Genomic DNA, 23,985 nt, shown 5'->3' with positions numbered 1-23,985 from the left:
ACCTACTCATAAAGGACTCTTTAGTCCTACAGAAATCTATGTAATAAAAATAGAGCTACAATTCCTCTTTTGGCGTAGAACGTAAAGAGAATGGATCATGGAAGAGACCGTATTGCAGTATTGGCACCCTGTAAATGGAAAATTAGTTTTTCATCATAAAATTAAACTGAGGTGTTTGAATGCATCTTCCCTTTTGCTAACAAAGCAATCAGTTCAGTGCAAAATGAGAATTGACATGAGTTCCCAAAGTTTTAATGAGGCATCTGAACCAAGTGACAAGGTGATGCAGCTGGTTAATAGCTCATCAAGAATTCTGTTCAGCTAGCGCTCCAACTCGGTGATAAGCCCCCTGTATTAAGTGTAAGCCTTACTGTGAATTGGTATCAGATAGCAAACTTACCCGTTTATCTTCCGTGGATCAAATAGAAGTCTTGAATTGAAGAGAGTTCTCTATCTGAGTACTGATTATTTTGGCATAGGGCAGCGTTTTGATTACTATCCCTTATGCTCGTCCTTTAAGGCTGAACAAATTGCCTAAAACCTTCAGCAGTTTTTTTTTTTTTCCAGACTTCTGTGTAAGGAAGTACAAATGCTGCCCAGAGGAACCCTAGAATAGAAATGACTGAAGCCCAAACAGTTGCTTGCCATTCTTAGACCAGATTTTCAAGGACCTGAGAGATACCAGAGAAGGTCATGCTTAAGTCATAGGTTTTGTATCTACTGTTCGGCATTTGTCTCTCCTATTGGTTATAGAGAGAGCAAAAGAAGCGTGTGTAATTGACTTACAAAGTTTGAAAGGTTCATAAACTTGTGAAGCTGCTATGTAGTTTTTATAGCTCTACTCCTTAAGAGTGTAAATGAAACATTTGATTTCCTGCAGGAAACCGTTGGATTAGGCAATATACTGATTAGTTGGAGTCATTGTTTTCTAACCCTTTTGGAGTGGTGTAGGTTCTCTGCCATTATCTTTCCTGCATTGGCCTCCTTGTCCCAATCTTCAGGCAGCACACTCTCACCTGTGTGTCTCCGGTGGGCCAGGTACTGAAGTGTGCCTAGTGTACTACCTTAGGCACTGCTGGAAGTAACAATTCTCACAGTGCTACTGCTCCAAAATGAGAACATTGGAAGTTGCATTAAGATGTCTTGTAACCTTACACAAAGAGGAAATATTCTGATCTGCTGTTGTCCTGCAAAAGGACAAAAGGTTTTTTTTTTCCCTGCAGCTGTTTTCATGATACATGTTGTATTTCCATACTCCTTACAATTCTGATCCCACTTCTGCTCTTTGTTCAGTGAAAGGAAGTGAGGCAGAATGGCTTTGTATCTAGGCTAGCTGGTGAGATCATCTCTGATGAGCTGTTCCTGACTTCCTGTGCTTAGGCATCTTTGTTTTTTCATGTCCTAGTTCTTCCTTACTTCCAGCTTCCCATGTGGCAGTGTTAGTAATGGATTTGTTCTGAATGTCCTTGTGAATTACGGGATCTTGGAACCTGAGGATTTTCCCAACTTTCTTCCTTATAGCTCTGGAAGAAGCTTGCAACTGCAACTACCTATGGGTCAGTTGTGTTTAACAGTGCTGGAACTTGTTGCAAACAAGCCACATACATGAGTGTTAATGCCCCGTAATCAGGGACTTTCGGTGGTGCCTCTTCAAGCACATTGCTGCCACCAGGTGTCCTAGATGCTGCTGCCACTGGGCGGCTGCTTCTGCATGTGGGAAGAGGCCACAACAGAGGAATGTAGTTAGTGGTGATATTCTCTTCCCCTTCCCCCATGCTGATGAATCATAGCTTTGTCAAAGCAAACAAGCAATTGCAGTAAAAAATGGGGAGCATCACTGATATCTTTCAGTCACGTACATAGGCTTCAGTTGTGGATACGCTCTCTTTAATGTTAGATATAATTATAAGCATAAGTATTGCCTCTTTCAGTTATGTATAATTGACTTCTGCAGACAAATCTTTTGAGGACAGTAGTTAGCCTGTGTGTAGAATGATGCTAGTTCTGATGTGTACGTTGAAAAGAACAAACAGAAGAAAAAACATACTTTATTCTGTCTTCCGGTATGGAGTAAAAACCTACTGGTGCTTTGAGTAAATTACCAAACTGTTTTAAATCTAGTTTTGATGTTTATAGGGTTCATCATCACGAAGCTTAGACAACACGGAGTGTAACTCCCTACTCCAGTTCTATCTGCTGCATCGTAATGTTCAGCGTGACCAGGAAAGAGTTGCCTTCAAGTTGCACACTGCTTCTGACCTATGTGGTTTAATTTTTGCCAACTTCAGTGTGTTTGTGTTGTTTTTTTTTCTTGAACAGGGTTGGTGCTTTTTTTGTGAGGTGAATGGAGGAGCCCTGTCAGCTCAAGCCCTGAATCAATAAGCTGTCACATTTATGAAATGCAAATGAATAGGGAAAGCCTAGAGCTTTTTTTCTTTTTTTCTTTTTTTTTTTTTTTTTTTTCCAGCTGGCCTATTTTTACCCACCTAAGCACCAGGATGCTTCAGCTCTCAGGAAAAGATTGTCAAAACTTCAAAGATTTGTCTGCTCCCTTTTTTGAATACTAAGCCTTGTATTTCCCTCCTACTTCCTCCCCTCCCTCCCCATCAGTCTGCCCAGGCATCATCTCTGTCAAGATTAGTGTACTTTGTTGCTTTAATTCCCACCGCTGAGGAGCAGCACTAAGCTTGCATGTGTTATCTGCATCACTCACCTGTATCAGTGATAAGAGCGTGCTGTGTTGCTCATAAGTTTATGCGCTGAAATGCTTGAAATGGGAATGCAGGAGAGAACCTACAGGTTGGTGATTTTACAGGAATCTGTATAACTGAATGTGAATAATCTCATAAGCTTTCAACTAAGATGATGAGTTGTGTATGTACTTGCTTAAAACTCCCAGCACTCTTGAATACTTCTACCTGAGTAGGAAGAAATCTACAGAAAAATATTTACCCTTAATGACGAAGCTGCAGAGGTGTAGTAGATAAATGACTGCTTTAACCCTACTCCTTTTAATTGTGTCAAATATGAACGTTATATTTCAGTGTAATCTTTCTCAATGTTATTTGCACGCTCCACTGGAACTGCCTGTATCTTACATGAAATTGAGCCTTACTGTGGAGGTTGTCCAGCCAGGGACATGAGGTGGTGCTTTCAGTAAGTCTTAACTTGGAACTGCCTTTTGTTCTACTACCTGTCCTGGGAACTTTCTTTCATCCCTAAAGATGAGGAAGAAGAGGACTGAAATTACTGGTTAGTAGCATTCAGAATACAGGACAACAAAAATCCTCAGATTTGCTTTTCTATTGATTAATCCTTCTGTACTGAAATGGCTTCTGGCTCTTCTGCCATTATAAGTCTCTATTCTGAGACTCTGCAACCTAATGTCGAGATGAGGATATTCTTCCCTTTCAGAAAGCCGTGTGATTTCAATCAAACACAGAAACTAATTTTGATTTCTAATTTCAATAAGCAAATCCTTTCTTCCCTAAAATCTTTGCAGAGCTGTTTATGGGGGTGAGTGGCCCAGACTGATGGAGGGGCAGATAATTAAGGAGTTTGATGTCTGGGAGATGTCTGAGCTTCTGAATGCCTACAGGGTTTTGAGCACTGTGGTTTTATGGTGAGGAAGCCTGGCTCTTAGTTTCGTCTTTCTTTGGAGAGTAGCTTTTTTTAGTTTGGTTTATTCTTGGCTTGTCTTTTGGTTAATGCGTGTGTATGTTTTTGGCAGAAATAACATTTGACTTATCCAAAGAACAGTGTGTATGTCTGTTTTAATATACTGCTCCACCTGTGCATGAAATGCAGTTTGGAAGCACTGACAGCTGTGTTCTGGCAACTCATGATATGGTGACTTCTTGTGTACTAAACTGAGTTATCTGAATATGGCATTGGCCTCAGTAGGCAGAATTCTAATGTATTGCTTATTCAGCAGCTGGCAACCTACCTTGGCAGCTAACAGTCTTCCCCAGTGTGCTGAGAGCCCCCAAAGTATTACCAGACACATATTATGGAATCAACCATTATAGTCTATGGTTGTAGAGACTTGCTTGTACTCCTGGAAGATAGGAGAGCTGTAGCAAGGAGAATGCGTGAAGCAGAAGTTGCTTGAAAAGTCTTAGGTTTGCAGACCTGATTCTCTGCTTGCACTTAGCTAAAGGTTTGTATAACTCTATAAACATTATATTATACAATTTCACTCTCAAACCAGGTGCTCAGATGTTCTGAACCAAAAAAACCCACCCTCTTGCATACTTCTGCAATAGCAGCTGCTTAGCTGTATTTAATCTACTTTTCGTGTTCAGTGGTTTGTAGAAAGGTATACAGGTGGAAGGATGTGTTGAGATCCTTGATCTCAATTTTCACATCTGTTGGTGCATAGACGTGCATTTTGAAGGTTATCTTCCCGTCTCGTTCTATCTTGTCTTATAATTTTAGAAATCTAATGTGGGTTTTGTTGACACAAAAATAGGCAGTTCTTGTGCACTCACACTCCCATTTCTAGGTATCAACTGCATAACACTGGCTGATCTTTAAGCTCAGTGAGTTCCTTGTTGATATTTTGTTAATGTAGCTCAGTGGTCACTGTGCTCATTTTTCCTCTTAACTGCAAGATTTTTTCAGGATGAGAACACTGCAGTCCACAAAGCTGTGGTTCCATTAACAGCACTGAATATCAGAGCACTGTCTTGCTAGCTTCTCCTCTGATTGACCCCTCATTAACCTTGCCTAAAAGGCTTCCAAAGCCTTTTCATATGCTGCAGAAATGCACACAGAAGAACGCTTGTCTGTTCTGTATCCTACTTTTTCTGAATAATAGGGTGGGAGCTGCAGTAACTTCCTTCTGATTTTCAGATATTTGGAAAGCTTGATAAAATGCTGCTTGGTGTAACCTCAGCGGAGCTGGATATTTTATTTACCTTGGTTATGATTCACTTTATCTATAATTCACCAGTACTTTGAAGTCTGTTATGTCTGTGCGTTGTCAGAGCACATCAATTGAAGTAGATTCATTCCTACTAATTTATCTGGTGTTTTCTAGTACATCTCTTAGATAAAAGCTACCTGGTGTTTCTGCAGTGTAGTTTAAAAACAAAAAGCAAAAACCCAAATCCAGTACTTTAGTGAGCAGTATAGCAATGCAAAATTTCTGGATCCAGTGGTATAATATGCAGAAAGTAAGCAAAACCCATCTGTAAAAGGTAAAGCAGTCGTTCTATTACTTTATCCCTTGATATCTTCCTAATATGTGGAAGAAAGAGCTTCTCTTTAAGTTGTTTAGCAGATCACTCACTCAGCTATTAAGTTGAATGCATCAGTTCATTCTGTTAATGAAGTATTTGCCTGTTATTTTCCTAACAGGGCACCCTTGCTTTTACTGACATCTAAAACTCAGTCTTTGTCATGCAGTTCTGGAAGTCTGTTGTATTACTGCGTTGAAATGTTTTTCTTCTGTAATTCAGCTCAGGCCCCTCCAGTGCTCTTTGGGGCCGTGTAGCAGAAATGCACAGTAAAGTGAAGCAGAGGGTGAGACCTTTTTTGAGTTCATGAGCATTGTGCCTCGCAAGGGCCATTCTGGGGCTGCCACTGGATCCGCTGTGCTGTGCGGTCCTTGTCACAGTGCTTTGGGACCACACCTGGAAGGACCGCAGGAAGTCAGAAAGAAGAACACATGGAAAAATGGTTGAGTAGAACCTATTAACTGGTGTACGAGCAGCCCAGTTGAAATTTAAGATTAATCTAAATGTCAGAAATGTATTTCCTTCCATCTTTCAGAAGGATGCTGAGCAGACATTAAGCTTTGACTGAAAAAAAAAATCACCGAGGGATTATAGATAACTTTTGCTGATGTGCCTCACTTTCTGTGGCTTGGCAGAAAAGCTGACCTGTGAAGAGGCTGGTTTTATTTGTCTTTATTTCTTCCTTTACGTAAGGTATCTAGGCACAGGAATAGAAGGCAGGCTGTAACAGTTCTGGGTTACTCATGCTCTTCGAGATTTAAATATATCAGCAAAAGGGTCAGCCCATATACCTGTTATGTTGTAACCGACTAAGATTCCTGTCTTATGTTGAATGATGCAAGTAGCTCTGATAGCTGTTTCCTGACCAAAAGAAGTCAGAGGGGAAGCATGTGGATAAATGAAAGCTGCCAAGAAAAGATTATTGAATGGTATTGAGCTGAACAATTGTTTCACTTAGTGCCTCTCGCTATTCAGACCTCTGGCACTGCAGAACCATGGGTCACGTGCTGGGAAGCCTTGCTGTTTGTCCTGGCTTGTCAAAACAATTTAATGTAGGTGGAAAGGAATGAATGAAATGAACGAAGTGGGCTCGATGCATCTGTTTCAATTTGTTGGAAGGGCAGCCCAGCCACGGTGACACTTCAGTCCTTCAGGAAAGCTATTGGTTCAGGGAGAACAATGCTGTCCAAATTATGAGGTAGTTAAGTCCATTTTAGGAAGCAAGTTCTCTTCCAGTTTGACAGCTTGTGTATTTTTAAATATTTAGGCTATATCAGCTCAGCACTTGCTGTAACTGAGATGCAAGAATGTGATTTGCAAACAGCGAGACTTAGGAGTTGGTCTTGTCTGCCTGGTGTTGTTACATTAATGGTCAAAATGAATGCCTGGGGGAGGAAGGAGGGTGTCCAGTCTATTTTAATTATTATTTTTAGTTGAAATTCCTAAACAAATTGGTCTTTGAAGGATAGGATATCAAGTCATATATTATTAACAGTTATTGAAGAAGAAGTGATTTCTTCTTTATAAAATTTTTTGGACTTTTGGAAAAAGCATCTTACATGCCTGTATATTTTGCTTTGTTTCTCATTGTTTGATTTTAAAATATGAAAATAAAAGAGAACATTGCAGTCTTGTGCTTTGTGATACTGGAATGTCAAGCTGTGAGGAAACTTGCTTGCTGGAAACAGCAGGTACGTGCTGATGTCTTCCATCTCCGTGCCTACTTGGATCCCAAGCTGTGGGGGGAAAAAGGCCACAGGAGATATGGATCTTATTTGATTCACCTTTGATATAATTTAATCAGAGATAATAGCTTATTTTGAGTGATAGGCTATGATGCTTTTTGCTGTTTCTCTGGAGGTGGGGATGGAACTGGAGCAAGGGTAGCTCTTACATTCCTTGCGTATAGCCTGTAGGTTGTTTGCAGGCTGTGTTGGAAGGTAGCTTATACAAGTGTAACCACCAGTCACTGTATATGCATGATTATAGATGAATTTTGTTGGTGTGGTTGTATGTGAAGTCTAATACATTGTGTGCTGGTTTTCATTTTCAAGTACCTTCAGTGTTTTCTGCTACCTCGCATTAGTGTTCCTTTAAGGGAGATATATAAATACCTGTTATAGATGAGCATATGGTCCAAGGAAACGATGGTAGTTAAAGGTCATATGCATTGCTTGTCTTACGAAACAAGTGGCTTCTATCCTTTTCTTACAGCTCTGTTCAGCATTAACTTTCGCTGCTATGTATGCTACCGAAAGGTGCGATGTTTCCTTGGTTGCAGAAATATTGCTGTTTTCTCTGGTTGGAATTTGTGTTCCTTGGCCTCTACTTGCATCCAAACTCGTCTGAGATCATTAGGGCACTGTGGCTTCCAGAGAAGTGTTATGTTAATATACTGTCATTGTCTGTTTTTTTTTTTTCTTTTGTTAATGCCCGCAGTGAAGTGTTGGGTGTCTGTTTTAAACGTCACAGATACATCTGCAGGAACATGATGCTACCATTGATGTGACCATAAAGAGATGACTCAAAATACACATGTCCATTAGAAGTCTGCTCCTCAATAAGAGTAGCCCTTGAAAGTGAGATCAGGCATACTTGGGTTTAGATGAGAACTTAATGTCAAGTGGAGTTTAAAACTGGTTACTAACATCTGGTAGTTCACAAAATACAGGAAACTTAATCCAAGTGTATATCTACAATCTGGGTTTTGGACAAAAATAAATACAGGTACTTGTTACATTGCTTAAATTTAGCTTTATAATACAAACAATTGTTGCAGCCTGTCTTTTGTAGTTACCATAAATAGTAATTGGATGTAGGGCTAAACAGATGAATTATATGGACAAAGAGCAGGGGCTGGGAATAATCTGCTTCGTTTTCTTTGTGAGAGTGATTATTGTGATTGTGTGTTCTGTTCATAGTGTTGAGATTCTTTAACCACGTGTGTATGATCTTTTGATCGATGTGCTGATAGCAGCTCACTGATTTTCGGCATCACAACTGCTTGTAACAGTCAAGATTAAATTGGTCTTGGGCAGAACTTGTGCTGCTGTATATGGTAAAGAAAGGACAGACTTATTCCCTGTTTGATCCAGAAGACTCCTATGCTTCAGAAAGTGGGAGCTTCATCTGGAAATGAAGTAATCCTTGCTTCCTAGGAAAGGTCAATAATTTATGTGAATGGATGGTGGTTTAGGTATTAACATGGCTGAACAGTATTGAGAAAACACATTATCTGTTAACAAAGGAAGAGGAATTACAGACTAGTGGACAATTGTGAATGGTTAGAGTAGACCCTGTGTGCTTATTCTACTGCCCTGTAGTTGAAATGTTTGTGTGGAATGGAGTGACTTAAAATTATTGCTCAGATTTGATAGAGTGCACTGATTATTCGTAATTAGCTGGTAGAAACACTGATTGTAAAAATCTGGGCTTTGAATGTATCTTAAGTGGCTTTAATGCTATTTGCGTATGGGTCTGATTTATGTCAGTTGATCAGCCAGACTAGTGCGACCATGCATCAGTAAACTGACAGCTGAAAGATGCAAGAATCACACAGAATCACAGAATGACCCGGGTTGGAAGGGACCTCAAGGATCATGTAGTTCCAACCCCCTGCCTGGCAGGGCCACCAAACATACACATTTACTAGATCAGGTTGCCCAGGGCCCCGTCCAACCTGGTCTTGAACACCTCCAAGGACGGGGCATCCGCAACCTCCCTGGGCAGCCCATTCAGGGAGGTTGTGTGTATGCAAGGAAACTTTTCATGTTTGCAACTTATTTCTGGTCAGCTGTTCAGGATCTTGAAGATATTAAGATAGTCAGTTGTTGGTAGATGATACAGCAATATTGGCCAAAGCTTTTTCATGACTTCTCTCCGGCCAAAAGCTTGCTGTCTCTCTAGTGTGAATTATGTCTTTGTTTTCCTTGATGCTAGATTACAGGGAACTTGCTCAATCATGAGATCATGCCTTTAATAATAATAAAAAAAAAACCAAACCCAAATTTGTCTTCCATTATAAATGCGTCTTATATGTTAGGTTTTCTGCTCTAATATCTATATGGAGAATTAATCCAGTCTGTTACCAATGCTATGGATACTATGCTTGAAGGAATTACTAAAGATTATAGGTGTTTATAATTTGAGATATGGTCCTTTTTTTAACCTGTTCTTGAATGCATGAGTATTTTAGGACATTGTTGCCTTTCTTCTTCAGGTTAAACAATCCCTTTGGAGTAGGGATAGAAGAAATAACTCTAGGAGATGATCCCCAATGATACTGTAAGGAAAACTATGATTTAAAAAAAAAAGAGCTATGATAGAATGTCTTCTAAATAGGGAAGTTACTGCATGAGTAACTGCAGACAAAATGGCATTTAAAAGGTGCTGATCCTTGTTCAATGACTGTACACAACTGTTTTTCAATTTGCTGTTTCTCTAAGAAATAAAACAAAGCTTTGTTTTCTTTCTCATTAGGATCGGAAACTATCCAAGTCAGAGCGGCAAAGATTTAAAGAGGAAGCTGGGATGCTGAAAGGGCTTCAGCATCCCAATATTGTCAGGTTCTATGATTCCTGGGAGTCCACAGTCAAAGGAAAAAAATGTATTGTCCTTGTCACAGAACTCATGACATCTGGAACATTAAAAACGTAAGTAAATTCTAGCATGTCAAAGCACTTGATGATCATCATCACAAAATTAGAGCACTTGTGAAGTAGGTGATAATTCAAAATAGGTAAGGGCAGAGACCTTTTGCTGAGGGCTAAACTTCTGCAGGGGAATTCTTTAAGAAGAGTTTTATTAGCACTGTGAGGTGCAATGGACCATTCTTTGTTAGCAAACTTGTCGGATTCTTCATTGTGATGTCCTAGTAAGTACATGCAGGAAAACTCTGATTTTGTGAGCTCAGTAAGTGTGCTGCTTTTCCATACCTTTTGTTTTCCTCCTGAGTGCTCTCCCGTTTGGGGTGAGGTATTTTATTGAGTTCAAAGCACTGATTGATTTACCTTGTTTGGGAGTCATTGGGTGTTACTGCAGTAACTGTAAAGAGAAGGAAAAAAAACACCCCAAAATACATCTTTTTAGTTAAAACTTCGAGGTAGTACCTTAGAAAAGCTTGAAAGCATTTACAGTTTTGACCTGTTAAGTAATTGAGTGGGGCTAGATCTGTTTTTAAGCCAGTTGGAAACTAGTGATTCAAACTGCTGTGAGGGCCCTCTAGTGGTGCACAAAGCTGTGGGAGTTGAACTGAAATCGTGCTATTGCCTTACACTGTCTATTCCCTTACACTGTAAATCTTGCAGAGATGTGCATTTCTTCAGGAGCATCCAGTTACTGTTAAACTACTGGAATTAAAACTGCTGAGATTTAAAATTTGTGAGTTGTCATCTTAATGTGGTGCCCATTTAAGTTCTAAATGTGTGAATAGACTGTAGGAACTTTGGTTAAAATAGGTTGTGAACTACTTCTGTGGCTTCTTTTGCAATGTTTGTCCACAAATGGACACGTTTAAAACAGGAAAAATGTACTTTTGGTTGTCTGAACTGTAATTAGAGGGATGTGTTTCTTTCTTGAAATAGGGCTGGCAGGTTAAAGAAGTTATAACTTTATCTGTGTGTCCATGCAGGGCTTTTCTGAGGTTGTTTAAGGTATATCAGATAAAGTAAGAGGTCAGTTACTTCATGTCCTGTGCTTAGAACAGTATGAAGGTTTTACAGCTTTGTACAGATGCTTTTATTTGCAGGTATTTATTTTCATAGTAGGGAATATAGGGTTGGATATAACTCTTCCTCTCTTTCTTACTCTGTTCTTTCCCTCATAGATTTAATGTTTGGATTGCTCTGTTGTGCAGTAGCATAGCAGGATAAAGTAAAAGCAGATGACTGTAAGATAATATTTTGATAGGAAGAAATACTTAAGATTTACTATCCATAAGATTGTTTTGTACTCTGAATGTGAAAGTCTTTTTATCTGGAAAAAACCTTAATATTATTTTAATTGGCTATTGTTTAAATAATGTGTTTTTTTTCCACTATTGTGTACTTCGTAATTTAGTTTATTTTTGTGCCCTTCACTGGATACGTGACAGGTAAACTACATGAGAAATTTCTGAAATACCAAGTTTAGTATCTATGTGTTTCATTTATATTCTATTCCCATACTGCTCACTTATTGTTAGCATATGGAGTTTGAATGAGTATTATTTCTAAATCTACCCAGTGTCTTTATGTTACCTGCTTATAAAACAAGTGGTGTATTCCTCATTCTGAGACATAGCAATTGTTGCTTGATATTAAAAACAAACAAGCAAAACATGAGATGTATAATGTTATCCCAAAGTATCTTTTCATGGTATTTTATTGTGTTTGTGTATGCAGTATTGTGAACTCATCCTTTTAGAATGCTGCTTGGGATGGTTTTTAATTTTGTACAGAGAAAAGTCCCTGAACATCTACATACCAATGGAAGAGTTTTACAACTCAATTATTGTAAGAATTTGCTTTCTAACGTTTATATATAAACAGAATTAAATTGTCTATTTTAAGTCTTAATTACTCTGTTAATGATGATGGCAGTTTAATTTTTCTGACTTAAGTCTCAGCCTCTAGTTTTGTCTCCAAAGGCCATTTTAGTTTGTGTTCCTGATCTACTTCAAATGAAATTATTAATGATTATGAGCCTTCATAACTGCTTCTGCTAACTTAGTAGGATTTCTTCTAGCTCCTTGAGATAAGATGCTGTGATAGATTGTGACCCTTCCTTGTTTAAAAAAAACAAACATAAAATTGCAAGACAGGAAGTCAAACTCTAGTTTCTACTTTCCTCTTTTTGTTGAAGATAACTATTAGGAAAGCCTCGTTTTCTCATCTTTGCTTGTATTCTGTGCTAAGATCAAGTACCTATCTTTAATTGACAACTACCCTGTTAAATGGAGAAGAATGATGTTGGATGATGAACTTGCCAGGAGCAAGTTCAGTGGAGGTCATCAAGATGTTAAGGGTTGGAGCACCTGCTGTGTGATTATGAGCTAAAGAAGGGAAACTTTTAAGCGTGACCTAACAGCAGCCTTCCAGTGCCTATGAAGAAGTCATAGGCTCTTTCTGCTGGTGCTTGGTGGGTAAGAGGATTAGAGGTATCAGGCCTAAACTGAAACTAAGGATCTTCATACTTGAGTGTAATAAGAAACTTCTTGACAGCGGGGACAGTCAGGCAGTGGTACAAGTTGCCCCAAGTGGCTGTGCTGTCTCCTTCCTTGGAGAACCTCAAGACCTGACAGGATGTAGCCCAATTTAACCTTGTCTGACTTCCTGGCTGACCCTATGTGGAAAGGAAGCTTAGCCTGGAGACCTCTTGATGTCATCTCAAACCTGAGTTGTTGTATGTATAATACTTGGAAAATTAAAACCTGATAGGCTAATAGGGCTGTCCATGTATTTTTAAGTATTTATGTATTTTTCCATTTTAAACTACTTTCTACCTTAAGCGACACGTGACTTAGTATATGACAGTGTTATGGAAAAATTACAGCAACACTGCTGGATGCTGGGTGATGGTTGGACCCAGATCCTTTAACAGTGAGAAGCTGGCAGTAGACTAGCATATTTGAAACCAAGAATGTAATTAGGGATTCCAGATGCTGAACTGAAGTGCCCCTACCATGTGATCTTTGGAACAGACTCAAGAGTGATGAATGAGGATTGTGTCAATAGCAAGAATTCAAGTGGTAGCTGATGTGATCCAGATCTTCCTTCAGCTTGTATCCTTCCTTGGGTTGGCTTTTTCCCTGTCCATCTTTATATTCTGTTTCAAGACTCCTTCTGGAACTAGGTCCTGATTGCTTTTACAGTTTTGTTTTCATAGCAGAATTATTGCTAGCAATTTGTTTTCCAGATCTTCCTCTGGAGTGGAGAAATTAAAGTAACAGGAGTTTAATTATGGAGTTTTTATACTGGTGTTGATGCAAGTAATTTTATGGGTATTCAGAAGACTGAACACTGACACTGAATAATTGAACCTGACTTGATTTTAGGTTTGTAGCTTCTGAACTCCATCCTGGTCACAGAGTTTACCACCAGCCTTGTGGCAGTATAAAACTTGTCTGACTTCCTGAGTTAACCTTGGCTACATAAGAATAAAATCATTGCTGTACACAGCGTACCATTTAACAGTTCCTTCTCTAAATACATTTCAGCCCTTTATTTTTAAAAAGGAAGAAAAGAACTTTCTTTAAGCTGACACTTCTACCTGAAGAGATGTGCATGAGAATACACAGCTGGAAAGCACTTGAATAGGTCATAGTTCATTCACCTTGTGACATCTTTATCAAAGTTTAGTAGAATAAGATCGCACTCTTGTGTCACAAAGTCTGGAAAACAATTTTTTTTGTGCGAATTTTCTCTTGACGTTCAGAAAGCAACAATATTAGAACAGTTAAGACTGGGTCATGTTTTGCCTGCAAAGGGATGCTGATGTAGTGTACGTACTTTCCACATCATTCTGTTAGCACAATCATTTTAAAGATCTTCTTGTCCTCTCTGTACTTTTGAAATGCTGAGTATTAACCAATCAGAAACAGACAGTCACATCCTATATGGGACAGCACCAGGGAAGTGATCTCTGAGAGATTTTGATTTGCTTGACATTGTGTAAATTTGATGTAGGTTCAAAGTGTGATCTGGAATCCTTGATCAAAGTGGTAGGAATAACATTGATAATTAAGGTAGAGTGACTTTGTAACTCTTGCATGGTTTGCAGAGGCTCTGTACTTGGCTGTTCTTTATTAGCATCTTTGGCTTTACTGCTCTCTTCCCAATAGTTCACCAAGGAAAAGATTTCAGCTATTTAAGCAATGATAGGATAAAATGCAGGGAGAGGTAATCCTCTTAGATAAGTAGATAAGGAGTTGTAATGCATAAGTTTTTAACTGTTTGATGTGGAAACAGTGCCTTGAAACTTAGAAAGCGGAGTGCTTAATTATCTTAAGGTTGACTTGGTATGCAAATTATTTAAAAAGTATTTTGTTAATTCAGTAATTTAATAATCTTAATTTTTTTTTAACTTTAAGCTCTATGGTGTTGCGGTTAGAAGGAAGTAGATTGAAATTTTCTATAGGGCAGTTTTTCTTTCTGGGCAGGGGATCCATCTTCAGCTCTTTGATTTTTGAGCTGCACGGGTATTTTTTAAAATAGATGGAAATAAAATTTCTCAAGTCTCTTTAGCCTTGTCACTTTAGAACCCCAAATGATACAGCATATCTGCTACTTGGTAGCAGAACTTAATTTTGAAATACAAGTGGCTGATGCTAGAGCCTGTTTAATGTACTGTTATCTTTTTCACTAGGTATCTAAAAAGATTTAAAGTGATGAAAATCAAAGTACTACGAAGCTGGTGTCGCCAGATACTGAAAGGCTTACAATTTCTACACACACGCACTCCTCCCATAATTCACAGAGACTTAAAATGCGACAACATCTTCATTACTGGACCAACTGGATCTGTGAAAATAGGAGACTTAGGACTGGCAACCCTGAAGCGAGCTTCGTTTGCCAAAAGTGTGATAGGTAAGTCTCTACTGTTTAGAAGGCTGATGAGCCGGTCTATTTACTTGGGTATGAGCCTTAAGAGCTTTCCTTTAAAGTATGGTTTCAAAGGTACACAATCTAAGCCTGAAGGTGTGTAGGCTTGATTTCTTGGCTTTTGAGGTCAGTTGGAGTTCCTGAAGATATGACATAATGAAATTTTTCACGTGTTTTGTATTTGTACAGTAACTTTAAGCATTTCTGAATATAGATTTATCACCTTACACAACAGTTTTGTGCAACAATGTTGATAAAACCATTCTTAACTACAAATATGAAAGGTGAGAATTGTATGTCTCTTCCAGAAACATGCAAATGGATAGTTTTGGTAAATATCAAACATCTTGATGTTTAGTATTAATTTATACCAATTTTTTCAGTTGTCACCAGGTGTTAATATTAAATCTCTTACACTTGGCAAGTAAGAACTAAAATGTATTAAAGTCAAAATATATTGCATTTGGACCGGGATATAATGTTTTAATCAGAAAGTCTCTGGACTTGTTAAGTTAGGAGGATGCATTGGGGAAGTATTGTCTCGTACTTTCTCTAATGACCATTTTCAGGAAATAAGCTACTGGATTGATAGATCTAGTATTGTTTTTCTTGTAAGTTCTTCAAAGAAATGGTTTTATCAGCTTTGTTCTTATAGTTGGACAAGTAGGCTTCAAGGAATGAAATTGCTTTTATTTCCGGTGTCTAAGCTTGCTAAAATGTAATACTGCTCAACAGTCCTATATTAGATACCCAAATGGGATCAAAAATGTATACCTGTGAACTCTCTTGAAAGTGATTGCTGAAATATTTCCTGCTTCTTAACCAGGCCAAAATAATAGAAGGAATGAAAAGTACATGTTGTCCAAAAAAGAATTTTTTTCTTAAATGTGCTACCCTTTTCTTCAAATTTATTATTACAAAATGATAATTTTGTATGTTAATGGCTTCCCTTTGGATAAATGGCTACGATGGCATTCTCTTTTTTTTTCGTTTTGTGTGGTGAAAACTAAAGTGATTGTTCATTGATCTATAAAACGATCTTGAATCTGGTATCTGCAGGAAATAATTCTGTGATGAAATTGACAGAATCAAACTGATGTCTTTGATCATACAGTGCAGTCCCTTTGATTACAGAGGGGATGCTGTGATGCTTCTCTGAGCAAAAATTTTCTGCAAACTATTTAAATGGGACTTGTTGAATCTCACGCTCTATGCTTGTAACTCAATCTCTCTGTATTTCTAAGTATTTTTGACTGTAGGATGTTCCTCACTAATGCCTGTATCTGCATCTGCAGTAGGCCTATAAATATACTGCAGGTGAGAAGGTAAGTATATGAAGAAGAGGGCTCCGGTGAGTGGCCTTTGCAGATAATTACTTTTCATTTTCCATCATGAAGATTTATATTTTTTAACAAAAAGAGTTTTTCATTGCAAGGCCTTTCCTGAACCATTCTACTTCAAAAAGTAGGTGGAGAGCACTAGGACAGAGACTAGCTGTGGGCTCTTACCAGTACTACCTTCTTTTGCAGCAGAGGGCGGTCAGGTAATTCTTGAAACCAGGTTTAATGTACCTCCTTTCTTACAGGGAGAAAAGGTAAGTGTCTTAACTCTCCTTAGTATTTGGTTTGCAGCCTATGGCTAGTCTGTTTTCCCTTCTCCTTATCCCCTTTCCCTCCATTTGATGCCTGATTCAATCTATTTTGGTACTTGCACTAACACGCATAAAATGAGAACTACATCAGCCCTTCATGCCATTCTGATTCCATAAAGACCTTGCAATGGAAGACTCGCAAAGTGGTTTGATAAAACAGTGACTAAGGGTTTCCTCCCTCTTCTTTTTGCCTCCACTTTCTTTTGTCTCACAGGTCTGCCCATCCACTTCCTCCTGCGGTGAGTAACGCCAGCAGCCTCTGCTCGCTTTGAGACATTTAGAGTCTGAATCGTTCTTTTAATTTAAGGTACCCCAGAGTTCATGGCCCCCGAGATGTATGAGGAGAAATATGATGAATCCGTTGATGTATATGCTTTTGGGATGTGTATGCTAGAGATGGCAACGTCTGAGTATCCTTATTCTGAGTGCCAAAATGCCGCGCAGATCTACCGTCGAGTGACCAGTGTAAGTTCCTCCCCACTACTGGTTCTAAGGCTGTAAGTCTAGCGGAAGAGTAAATCTGGACAGCACAACTTTGTGCAAGTGTTTGCAGGGGGAGAAGAGAAGATAACGAGAGTGTTTAGGGGTATGGATGGAGGTGAATAAAACAATTCAACTTACCCCAAATGGTCGGTCAGAAGCTTATAAAATATGTGAATAGAAATAAAATGTTGCATTTAATCACAAGCAATTTGCTTAGGTCTAGAAAAATAAAAGCTTTTCCTGATGCCTCATGCTGTAAGAGGCAGATATAATTGCTGACAGCAAACAGGGAAGAAAGGGTCTTTATGTTAGTAGGAATAAGTTGTGAAGGAAGGCTTGGTGAAACGGAAGATGATTGCTTTTTTGAAGGGGAATGGGTGGGAGGTGGGGGAGGAGGAAGAAGAAAAGAGGAAAAATAGCCTTTTTTTTTTTTTTAAATCAGCAACTAGAGTAAATTCTTAATGTATGTTTTGCTTGACATGTTGGTTAACCCAACTGTAATCTTCTAAATCAAAAGGAATGAGAGTAAAATCTAGTTAACTGCACATTCTGATCTGCTGGCTATCTGCATCAGGGAAAGAAAACAAAGTAGCTTATCAAAACCCTTTTAGTGGTATCCTTTGCAATGCTTGTGTGTGTTGCCCAGAGCCAAAGAAACATAGTTTCAGTATAGATGGGTATTTTATATCAGAGCAAACAGCTGATGCAACTACCCTACCTTTTCCTTAAAACGTGTTAGGGCCAAGCCCTTGCCCGAGCCAACTGGGCCAAGGTGAGGAAAGTTAGTTTTTGAAATAGATGGTTTCAGGCTTGGAAATCACAGAATCACAAATCTCCAGGAATGTCCTTTCCCTAGTCTACGAAGTACTTAACAATTAGAAACTTAATTAGACTTACTGGGGTTCTACTTACCACTTATTCATTGTACCTTTGAAAAACTTCAATACTTCTTTCTCCCAACATTGTTTTTGGTTGACTGTCGAACTTCTAAGTGGATGAGGAACATCGGATGGTAACATTTTGCTCAGTCCAGCACATCTTTTACTGCACTTTGCTGCTGATGTTTCACAAATTGAATTTAATTGTTGAGTTTTTTTCTGCTGTTTCATCTACTGTTTGACACCTCTAAAATACTTTTTCATGTGGAATAAAAGATTTCCTTGATTGCAAAGAAGGAGCAAAGAACAGGAAAGTTCTGGAAATGGAATGTATGTGTCTCTGCTTCTAGGCAGAGAATGAAAGGCTATCTTGATATATTGGTTTTTTTATTGTATGAGAGCCACAAAGCAGTATTTAAAGACAAAGCCACAAAACTGAAAACAGACACTTGAATAGTTTTCAAGGAAGACTTTCGATGAAAAGACAACATTATCTAGAAATAAAGCATAAACCTTTTTTGACTGACAGTGGAAAATTCACTGGTTTTGTTGTGGTTTTTTTTTTTTTCCTGTAATGTGAGCAGCACAATGATGTTACGAAATAAAATGCACTTTATATTCTTTTTACCAACAGGGAAGGAGCCCTACAGTTTTCTGCTCTTGTCCACTTAAGATTTTTACTTTCATTTTGAAGGGTATTTTAGGAATTTTTTCAGTATCTATATTTGTGGACAAGGGGTTGGACCAGTTGAGAAGTTCAGTACTTTTATAAGGTTAACATGTGAACTGGGAACTATGGAATGGAGTTGGAAGACCTTCTGTAGGAGTGAATCCAGCAATACTTACCAACACATTTCCTTTTAACTTAGGTTAGAAGGTGATTGTGGTTTGTGGTAGATGTTTAGTGTTTCCAGTTCAACCCTATAGTTTTCTACTTTCCTAGGAATATTTAGGAACATTCTGAGGTAGGAGCTGTAGTCTTGCTGTGCCTTAAATGATAGGATGATTTTATATAGCTGCATGCACAAAAACCAGAAGACAGTAGTGGAAATTTGTCATTGAAAGTTCATGGATGTGAAAGCATAAAATTCACTGAAACTTTTAAAGGCAACAAGATAAAAACCATGCAGCCACTCAATGTGGGAGATATATATTTAAATGAATTGATTTCCTTCAACTCTTTTCTAGCTACTGATGTGCTTAGTAAAATGCACAGCTATTAGCTTAGACCCTGGCTACTGTGTGGGACAGAAACATGTGGATGTCTTAATGTCCAAGGTACCATGTCCTGTCAGGAATGGCTTGCATTTTTCTCTCCTGTCGAGGCTATATGTTTTTTTCTTCTAGCATAGCCTGACTCTGCATTGCTTTCTGAACTTATTCTTTTGTGATTAAGATTGCTTTAGCTGATGCCCAGACACTGCAGCATTGGCTTCAACTATTTTCCAGAATTGCTCAGAACACTTAGTTGTGTTCTCCCTCAGCTGTTTACGGTCTTTTTCCTGGAAGCAGTTTTCTGATGAAATAATGTAGCTAGGTAAGCAAAGATGTAGCTAGTAAGTCTATCTTTAAGTTGCCCTTGTGATGAGATGTTTTTTTGGCCAGTCATTTATTATTGCTTCACATCTTGAACAACAGTGCTGCTGGATGAGATTGGTGTTTCCAGGATGTTTGTCTGTCCTGTCTGTACTCTCACTGAGAAATTTCTATCCCAACGCTTTTTATTGGGGAAAAAAACAAAATAAAGTTCCCAAATTTTCCCTGGTGCAAGAAATAAGGGCAAGGTTTTAAACTGGTTTTCTGTCTCACTTTGATTCGAAGAATTCTTTCAGTAAAAGAATTTGAGTAAAAGCTCCATTTTAAAACCTCTACAGTTCTTACAGCTTAACTTGGTTTTACCATTCTGGTAAAGAAGTTGGGAGAAGTTTGACACAGCATATTTACTTTTTTGTATTTACACCTTCCAGCAAACTCCATCCAGACCCTTTTACTAACAGTTTCTTTAGAAAGTATCTGCTTGGTTTGTTGCTTATGTGTAGGGAGTCTACCCACCCTCCTTGGCAACTTGGTCTCTACAAAGAGCATCTTTTCTTCTTTGAAGCTATATCGTGTTCTTTGGAAATGGTTCTGAGTAGTGAGTAGCTACTACTTAACCACAGGAACTGCAATGTCTTTCTCTTCTTTAGAAAGAGAAAACGAACACAAGAACTCTGCTGAGATTTAGCAGAAAGTCTCTTCATCTGAGAACACACCGCTGCTTACTTGGCCTAAGAAAAAAACACCTAAGCCTTTAATTGAAAATAAATTGCACTGTTAAGGTAGTTTCACCTGCTCCTGTGGTAGTGATGATGATGATTATTCATTATTATTTATTTCAGTGTCCAAACCCTATAAAGCGGTACAGGTATTTGAATATAAAATGTGATCAAGATACTGAATTCTGTTACTTAATTGTTTGTACAAGTGGCATACAATCTTGGTAAAATTCAGACTTTTCTGTCTGACATTTCTCCTGGCTTTAAACTGGCATTCTTTCTTTGACTTCTGACAAGTTATTGAAATATGCATTAAACAAGAAATATTTGAAATGAGCTATCTGTGTATTTAAATGAATCCAGGTATTTGTAGAATAAACATCTTAAGTATGATTTATTAATTTAGACTGTTTATGAAAGCAGTGCAACGAAGACATGACTGCACTAGCTTCCCAGCTTCTGGTGTGATTGATGTAATCCATATGGTTGCTTCAAAAGCTGGCTTGTCTTTTTTGGCTTTTTTTGCTACCTTTGCTCTCAACTCGCAGATAGACATTGATTACTTCTACACTGTATTTCCTTCACACTTGTTTTTTGCAACACAGGAACTATTTTCATAAATGCATATTTGCTCAATCTCTACTACCTTGATATCTAAGACTCAGATTTTCTAATTGACTGACTAGTCTCAGAACAGGTAGAATAACAGCTAGCGGTGTTTATTATGCAGCTTCATCTCATTCATGCACATATAGCAATACCAAAAAAGCAGCAAACATTCTTATTCCAAACAAATTAAGTCTGTCCTGGTTAAAAACATACTGAAAGTCTTCTGTTGCCCCCCTCCTATTACATAAACTTACCTTTTAAGTTTTCCTGATAGAGTCCTGTTTTCTATAATTAACTTTCTCCACTTCTACTTGGACAGAGTGAAGTTGTGGACTTACCTTTTCCTTCACTAGAAGTCCAGTCTCTTCTCTAAACAAATGTCTGCTACCTGAGCCCTTCTCATGAGAAGAAAAAAAACCAAAACAACAAAAACATTTTGCATTTTGACTTGGGAAACAAGACACAATGTTCTGTACTGAAATGTTCCACAGAATGTGAACAGCTTTTCTCATCTCAGTTGTACCGAGCTTAAAAAAAAACACCTGAGGGAACAAGGTACATAATGAGTAACCAGACCAGGCAGTGTCTAACTAGTTTAAAAATCTGTAATTTCCCTAACTTGTGGGAGCTAAAGCTTACTGGTTTGAGTGAAGGTCATTCTCTTGGCTGGAAACCAGTCTCTCACTAAATGCTGCAGTTTGAGTTTAGATTAGTGGCTTTTGTGACTTAAAAGTTAGGCATCATAACTGCCAGACTCAGTCAACTGAATTGTCCTTACTTTCACTGGAAATGAAATGGGCAAGTTGTCCCCTCTGTCTTCTCTTTTGTTTCCCTAAAGAGGATAGCAAATATAAGCGCTTAACCTTTAGTCTTATGATCAATATTTCTTGAGTCTCAGGAGTATTGATGAATATCCTGTTTTACTTTCTAGAAGTAATATGCAAATTGTTAAATGTACGTAAAACTTGGTTTCTTGGCATTGTTCGTATGGATGGACACCTTTTTCTGGCAAGTTCTTGAGTGGGAAAGGCAGTGGAAAAGTAGGGAGAGGGAGCCCACAAATAAGGCAAACAACCTTTTGTTAAGGTACATACTGAAAATCCATGAACCTTCAATCAAACACAGTGAACAGTAAGAAAAGGAAAATTCTTGTATCTGTATTGACTGAAAGAAGAAAATTCAGGCAGTTGAGCATCAAGTAGGGAAAAAATAAAAGCACAAAATCCATGATTTTTGTACCAGATGTTGTTCCTCAGTATCCCACTAAGTGGATTAAACAGTATGTAAGCTTCTACCACTTGTTTCCCGTAGCTGTTCATCTCAGCTGCAAGCATTCTGAACAGCACTCTTAAAGAGCGAAGAATCTTCCTGGGTAGCAGTACAGTCACTGACTCATCAGTTCAGAAATACCTAGAAGACGGATGAAACAGGAATATGAAGTCTCCAAGCATTAATATCTTAAGAAACTGTTAGTTTATAGTCATCTTTTTAAGGAAATAATGATCAAAGTGAGAAACAGCAGGGATCAGCTGAAATACTGAGATGTAGCATGCTATACAGTATACAAAGCTAGGGGGGATATCTGAAGTTGGGAGAAAAAAAGACTCATTCGACTGAATTTCTTCTTAAAAGGAGGTCGCTTTTACAAGTTGGTCTTAGAGGCATTTGTATTATTCAGCAATGAAAGTTTCTTGATTACAGCTAAAACAACAGAATATGCCAGTGGTGGTATTGTGAAACATGATTTGATGGGAGAAGTTTTTCCTGTATTGTTCACTGCTGAGCTTGGAAGTGAGATGAGTTCAGGAAAGTTTTTGTCTTGTGGAAGCTGATGGGGAAGCGAGTTTAAAAACAGGAGGAAAAAAAAAAAAAAAAAGAGAAAAAAATTATTTAGAGATATTATGTGATTCATAAGCCAGAACTCCACCAAATTTGTACAGAAACCCTATATATAGTTATCTCTAAGTTTCTGAAAGCTGCTTCCAGAACAGGCTGTGACATGCAAGCATGTATGCCTACTTGAATGCTTTTGTTTGTTCCCATATTAGAACAGTGAGAGTTACTGAAACTGAATGAAATTTTACAGTAGTTAAGTCCCCAAAATAGAGAATTGTTGAATCATCTAAGTTGGAAAAAAATCTTCAAGATTAATCAGTCCTACCATCAGCCTTGCCTACCATCCTATCACTAAACCATGTCCCTTAATACTGTGTCCACATGATTCTTAAAATACCACCAGAGGTGGAGATTCTGCTGTTTCCTGGACAGCCTGTTCCAGTGCCTGACCACTGTTTTTGTGGAGGAGTCACCATCCCTGGCAGTGTTCAAGAGGCATCCGGATGAGGAGCTCTGAGATATAGTTTAGTGGTTTGCTGTAGCTACGGTAATGGGAGGATGGTTGGACTAGTTGATCTTGTAGGTCCCTTCCAACCTTGTGATTCTGTGCAGAAATTGTGCCTAATGTGCAGTCTAAATATTCCTTGTGTCTTATCACCTGAGGAAAATAGGTCAGTGCTTTCCGAGCTTACAGCCTTCTATCAGGAAATGGTAGAATTGTATAGAGGAATGAGGTCTCCCCTCAGCCACCTCCAGACTGAAAAACCCCAGTTCCCTCAGTTGCTTCTTGTTACACCTTCACCAGCTTCACTGTTCTCTACATGCACTCAAGCAACTCTATATCCTTGTAGCAAGGGGCCCAAAACTGAACACAATATTGAAGGTGCAGTCTCATGTCACCTCTGTGCTGTATACACAGGGCAGTCACTTCTTTAGTACTCCAGGACTCTGTTTCTGATGAAACACCAAGCTTAAAAGTTTGTGTGAGAGGCTCTGTTGTTTATTGTGCATTGTGTTTTTATTCTAAAGGGTTACAAGACTTTTGTTTCTCTGTCCAGTGAAGGTATTTTGAGCTTCCTAGTACTGAGCTTTTGACTTATTAAGGTAAATATCTTTCAGAGATGTTTCTACCATACCACCTATTACCACTATCAGATTTCTGTGCATAGCAGAAATATTTTTTAGGGCACTCATCTGAAACTGAATCTTTTGGTACGCAAATAGAAGTCTTTAACTTCTATTCTGGTAAGTCAGAAAATAAAAGAGATGGTGACTTTTGTTGCATTGTGCACTATTTTTGCAGTTTGCAACATTATCCTTGGCCAAAAACACAGGTTTATGTTCATTTAGTAGGTGTTTTCAGAGTGTTTGTATTGGTAGCAAATGTGGTTTTATGGCCCATGAAAAAGGTGTAATGCTGGATTGTTCTTTTTAATTCAGTTCCAAGTTCACTAG

General features: G+C 38.4%; 1 protein-coding gene across 14 annotated transcripts in view; it reads left to right on the top strand.

Moving 5' to 3' along the window:
• Nucleotides 1–23,985, top strand: part of WNK1 (WNK lysine deficient protein kinase 1) — a 96,459-nt gene that overhangs the window by 19,923 nt on the left and 52,551 nt on the right. For all 14 annotated transcript variants that reach the window (XM_015865453.2, XM_015865429.2, XM_032445333.1 and 11 more), the window contains exons 2-4: nt 9,720–9,892; nt 14,583–14,803; nt 16,777–16,934. In XM_015865453.2, the coding sequence (XP_015720939.1) occupies nt 9,720–9,892; nt 14,583–14,803; nt 16,777–16,934 (552 nt within the window). The remainder of the gene's footprint in view (nt 1–9,719; nt 9,893–14,582; nt 14,804–16,776; nt 16,935–23,985) is intronic.

The sequence above is a fragment of the Coturnix japonica genome, chromosome 1, assembly GCF_001577835.2.
Source record: "Coturnix japonica isolate 7356 chromosome 1, Coturnix japonica 2.1, whole genome shotgun sequence".
In the NCBI taxonomy this organism is placed as follows: domain Eukaryota; kingdom Metazoa; phylum Chordata; class Aves; order Galliformes; family Phasianidae; genus Coturnix; species Coturnix japonica.
The sequence above is the reverse complement of the archived record's forward strand: the minus strand, read 5'-3'. Positions and strand labels throughout refer to the sequence as shown.